Source organism: Lolium rigidum, chromosome 2 (genome assembly GCF_022539505.1).
Source record: "Lolium rigidum isolate FL_2022 chromosome 2, APGP_CSIRO_Lrig_0.1, whole genome shotgun sequence".
Classification (NCBI taxonomy): Eukaryota; Viridiplantae; Streptophyta; class Magnoliopsida; order Poales; family Poaceae; genus Lolium; species Lolium rigidum.
In genome coordinates, this window is record NC_061509.1 from 53,724,166 (window position 1) to 53,727,765 (window position 3,600).

General features: G+C 51.1%; 1 protein-coding gene across 1 annotated transcript; it reads left to right on the forward strand.

Moving 5' to 3' along the window:
* The first annotated feature begins 2,069 nt into the window (after positions 1 to 2,069).
* On the forward strand, positions 2,070 to 2,858 carry LOC124686472 (protein G1-like1). Its single transcript, XM_047220410.1, has one exon. It carries the CDS (start codon positions 2,070 to 2,072, stop codon positions 2,856 to 2,858), a length of 789 nt encoding a protein of 262 aa, XP_047076366.1.
* The last annotated feature ends 742 nt before the right edge of the window (positions 2,859 to 3,600 follow it).

The window sequence follows — 3,600 nt, forward strand, 5'->3', positions numbered from 1 at the left end:
AGATTTTGGATCCATAAGTATTTGATTGCACACATGACACATGCACACAAAACATGAGAGTTGTAAAAAAGTTTTAAGTGGAGGAATTTTGCTCCAAAATAAAGTGCAAAGAAATCCCCAAGGATTGTCTTATGAATCAAACGCCATTTATAGAAATATCCCAAGGTCCAAATCCTAAAAAAAAATCCTATCAGCTTCCTTTGAATCAAAGGAGCCTTTTAAATGTAGGGGCTCTTTGATTGAACGGATCTACATAGGAATTTCAGATCTTTAGAAATTTTCTATTGTGTTTGTTTGATTTGTAAGATTAAATTTCATTGAAATTTTCCCTAAAGAATTCTTTGCACTAGATTTTATATAAAATCTAACGTTCACTTAAAGTTAATTTTTCAGTTCTTTGTTCCCTGTAATAGAATCAAACCGAGCATGTGGCATGATCCTGAATTTTTCTTATTACTGCAGTTGAATTAGATAGACCCACAATTGGGATTCAACATATTTCACCAACGATCTACTAGGTGGGTTTTCGCGTGGGTCAAGAGCAGAGGATGACACATCCATAGGTACACGTATCACGTATGATCGAATACAGAGCTCGACGTACGTACCGCTGAACGATTTGACCTCTCTTTCTAGAGCTTTGAATAGACAAATATGGCTCCTCCCTCGTCCGCATTTGCTTCTCTTCTGTGAAATCCATCATCTTGACGTGACATCTCCATACCTCCCCCATCGGCCGCATTCAATTCGAAGACAAGCTGCTGCTGCAGCCTGGCGAGGTGTGTGTAGCTATCCCATGGCCAACAAGAGGACAGGGAAGAGAGAGAGACTGAGTAGATGATGATGATATGAGAGAGAATGTGAAGTGACAACTGAGGTGACGACCTTTTCTGCAATGTGGAAAGAATCGCTATCCTCCCTCCTCTCTCTGCCCCACGAGGCTTGATATCTGCGCTCATGGCTGGGTCCCAACCCCTTGTCTCCCTTGCCTCCTCCCTTTACATAGAGGCTATCTTCTTCTACCTCTTGGTCTCCTCTCAGTCCTCGCCAACAGCTCAGGCAGCTCTCATCTGCTGCCTCCACGTCCAATGAACTAGCCGAGCCTTCTTTCCCCTCCTTCATCGTCTTCTTGGTGAGTACTTACTCGTTCTCCGCTTGATCGGCTTGGAAATTTTCGTGCGTTTCCTCTCGATCTTGATCGACGCTCTTTGATTTTTCACCGTATGTGTGATTGATTCTAGAGCATGCATACATGAACATAGGCATACATGCCGAGATATAATCGAGTAAATCTTTTAATTTGGGAATTAAGAACCAATAGCTTCAATAAATCACGCATCTCCCCCTCGTCTGATTCATTTTATTCTTCCATTTTGAGTGACTAGGTGTTTTGTGCGTGTGAATTTTATCTTCTCTGCACCAAGCAAGAAAACATGTCTTCTATTTATACTACTAGTGCGGCTGTTTGTTCTAGCTAGGGTTCCATTAATTCCAAGCGAGTTTGACCGGCTAGAGCTATCCAATTTAGTACCTCGTCCATCAATTGCCATCACTGTGCAGGTAGCTAGCTACCTTGGGAGTTCTTGCTATATCCTGCAGATTGTTTCTGTTTTTGCCATGTCTTGTGTTGTTTCTTTCCCTCTCTGCATTTCTGCATGTCTCAGCCTGTTTGTGTCAGCTCTTTGCATGGCAGCCAAAGCTCAGCTCAGCTCTGATCTTACATTAAACATAGTTGTATGTAGTGTACTTATGGTAGGTGTCAGCTTGCCTGAAGGAAACCCTAGTTCTTGCTGAATCTTCATAGCCGCAGCAAGGATTAATTGAACATGGAGAGCGAGATATATAGTTGGTCAAGAACCAAACTGACCATCCCATGGCTATCACATAACACATACATTATTCACGCTCACACTAATTGCTAGCTAGAAATCTATTTATTGCAGTGGTTTGACCATCGGTCAATGCCGCCATTGTGTTACTAATTATGGCATGGTAGTGCAGGTGCAGATCTGAGCTGACAAGCTAGCCACGACCCAAGAGAAGGAAGGGTCAGTCAGGCGGCGGCGGCGATGGACATGACCGGTGTGGCCGTGGCGGACAGCCCTAGCAGCGTCGTCGGAGGAACGTCGTCCGCGTTGGGGGCGCCGCGGCCGAGCAGGTACGAGTCGCAGAAGCGACGTGACTGGCAGACGTTCGGGCAGTACCTGCGGAACCACCGGCCGCCGCTAGAGCTTGCCCGGTGCAGCGGCGCGCATGTCCTGGAGTTTCTACGCTACCTCGACCAGTTCGGCAAGACCAAGGTGCACGCGGCGGGGTGCCCCTTCTTCGGCCACCCCTCGCCGCCTGCGCCATGCCCGTGCCCGCTGAAGCAAGCGTGGGGCAGCCTTGACGCGCTGGTGGGCCGCCTCCGCGCCGCCTTCGAGGAGCACGGCGGCCGCCAGGAGGCCAATCCGTTCGGCGCGCGCGCCGTTAGGCTCTACCTCCGCGACGTCCGTGACAGCCAGGCCAAGGCGCGCGGCATCGCCTACGAGAAGAAGCGACGGAAGAGGAATCCGGCGTCGAAGCAGAAGACACGGCAGGGGCAGGAGGAGGCGCAGGTCGAGGTGGTGAGGCACTGTGGCATGGTGGATCACCCGACGGCGCACGCGCAGTACCTGTTCCCTATGCATTCGCAGTACCTGTTCCAGGGCCACTTCCTGGCGCCGGCTCCGGACGGGGATCCCGCCGGAGCGCTGGAGGGCGGCGTGGTTCACGGCGGAGGGGAGGACATCGTGATGGTCATGGCGGCGGCGGCCGCCGCCGCCGAGGCTCACGCGGCGGGTTGCATGATGCCGCTGCCGCTCTCCGTGTTCAACTAGCTCGATTGATCGATGCAATGCTCCATGTAGAAAGTTAAATTAAGTAGGGCTGAGTAAGTTAATTAAGTATGCGGGTTTATTTTGCTAATGGCGGCGATTCCTCGATCAGGCTGAGTTGTCTTGACATTTGGAACACAGCTAGCTCTAGGTTTGTTCCAACTCTTCCTCGAGTAGTCGACTACTAGCACTTGTGGTGAACATATGAAAGATCCTTGATTTAAATTTGAGGTACTAAGGGCATCTCCAACCGGGCGACGCGTCCGTTTGGGTCGCCGGCCGGACACGCGGACAGCGGCCCGCGTCCGCGTATCCGTTTGGGTCGCGCGGTACGCCCAACGCGCGGACGCATCGCAAAATCGGAGAAGCACGAAAACAAAATAAAAATAGCAAATTTAAACGAAATTTCATTAAACATATGCCTTATTTTGGGCAAATTTGTACATAGCCCTATTTTGGGCAAATAACTAACAAAAGAAGCCCCTATATGGGCTTTTAAATTTAAACTTAAAAACCCTCTATTAGGGTTTGGTCGGCGGCGCGGTGGCCGCCGGTGCGCCGCCTAGCCCCTGTGGGCGTCGTCGGCGACGTCGTCGTCGTCGGCGACGTCCCCGGCGGGGAGGCGCTGTTGTGGCTCGACCGCGCCGGGGACTCCGGCCACGGAGACCACAGGGCCTCCTCCCAGGCCGAGTGGGGGTCCGGAGCCACCCTAGGCTGCGGCGGCGCACGGAGCAGCGCCTCCTCC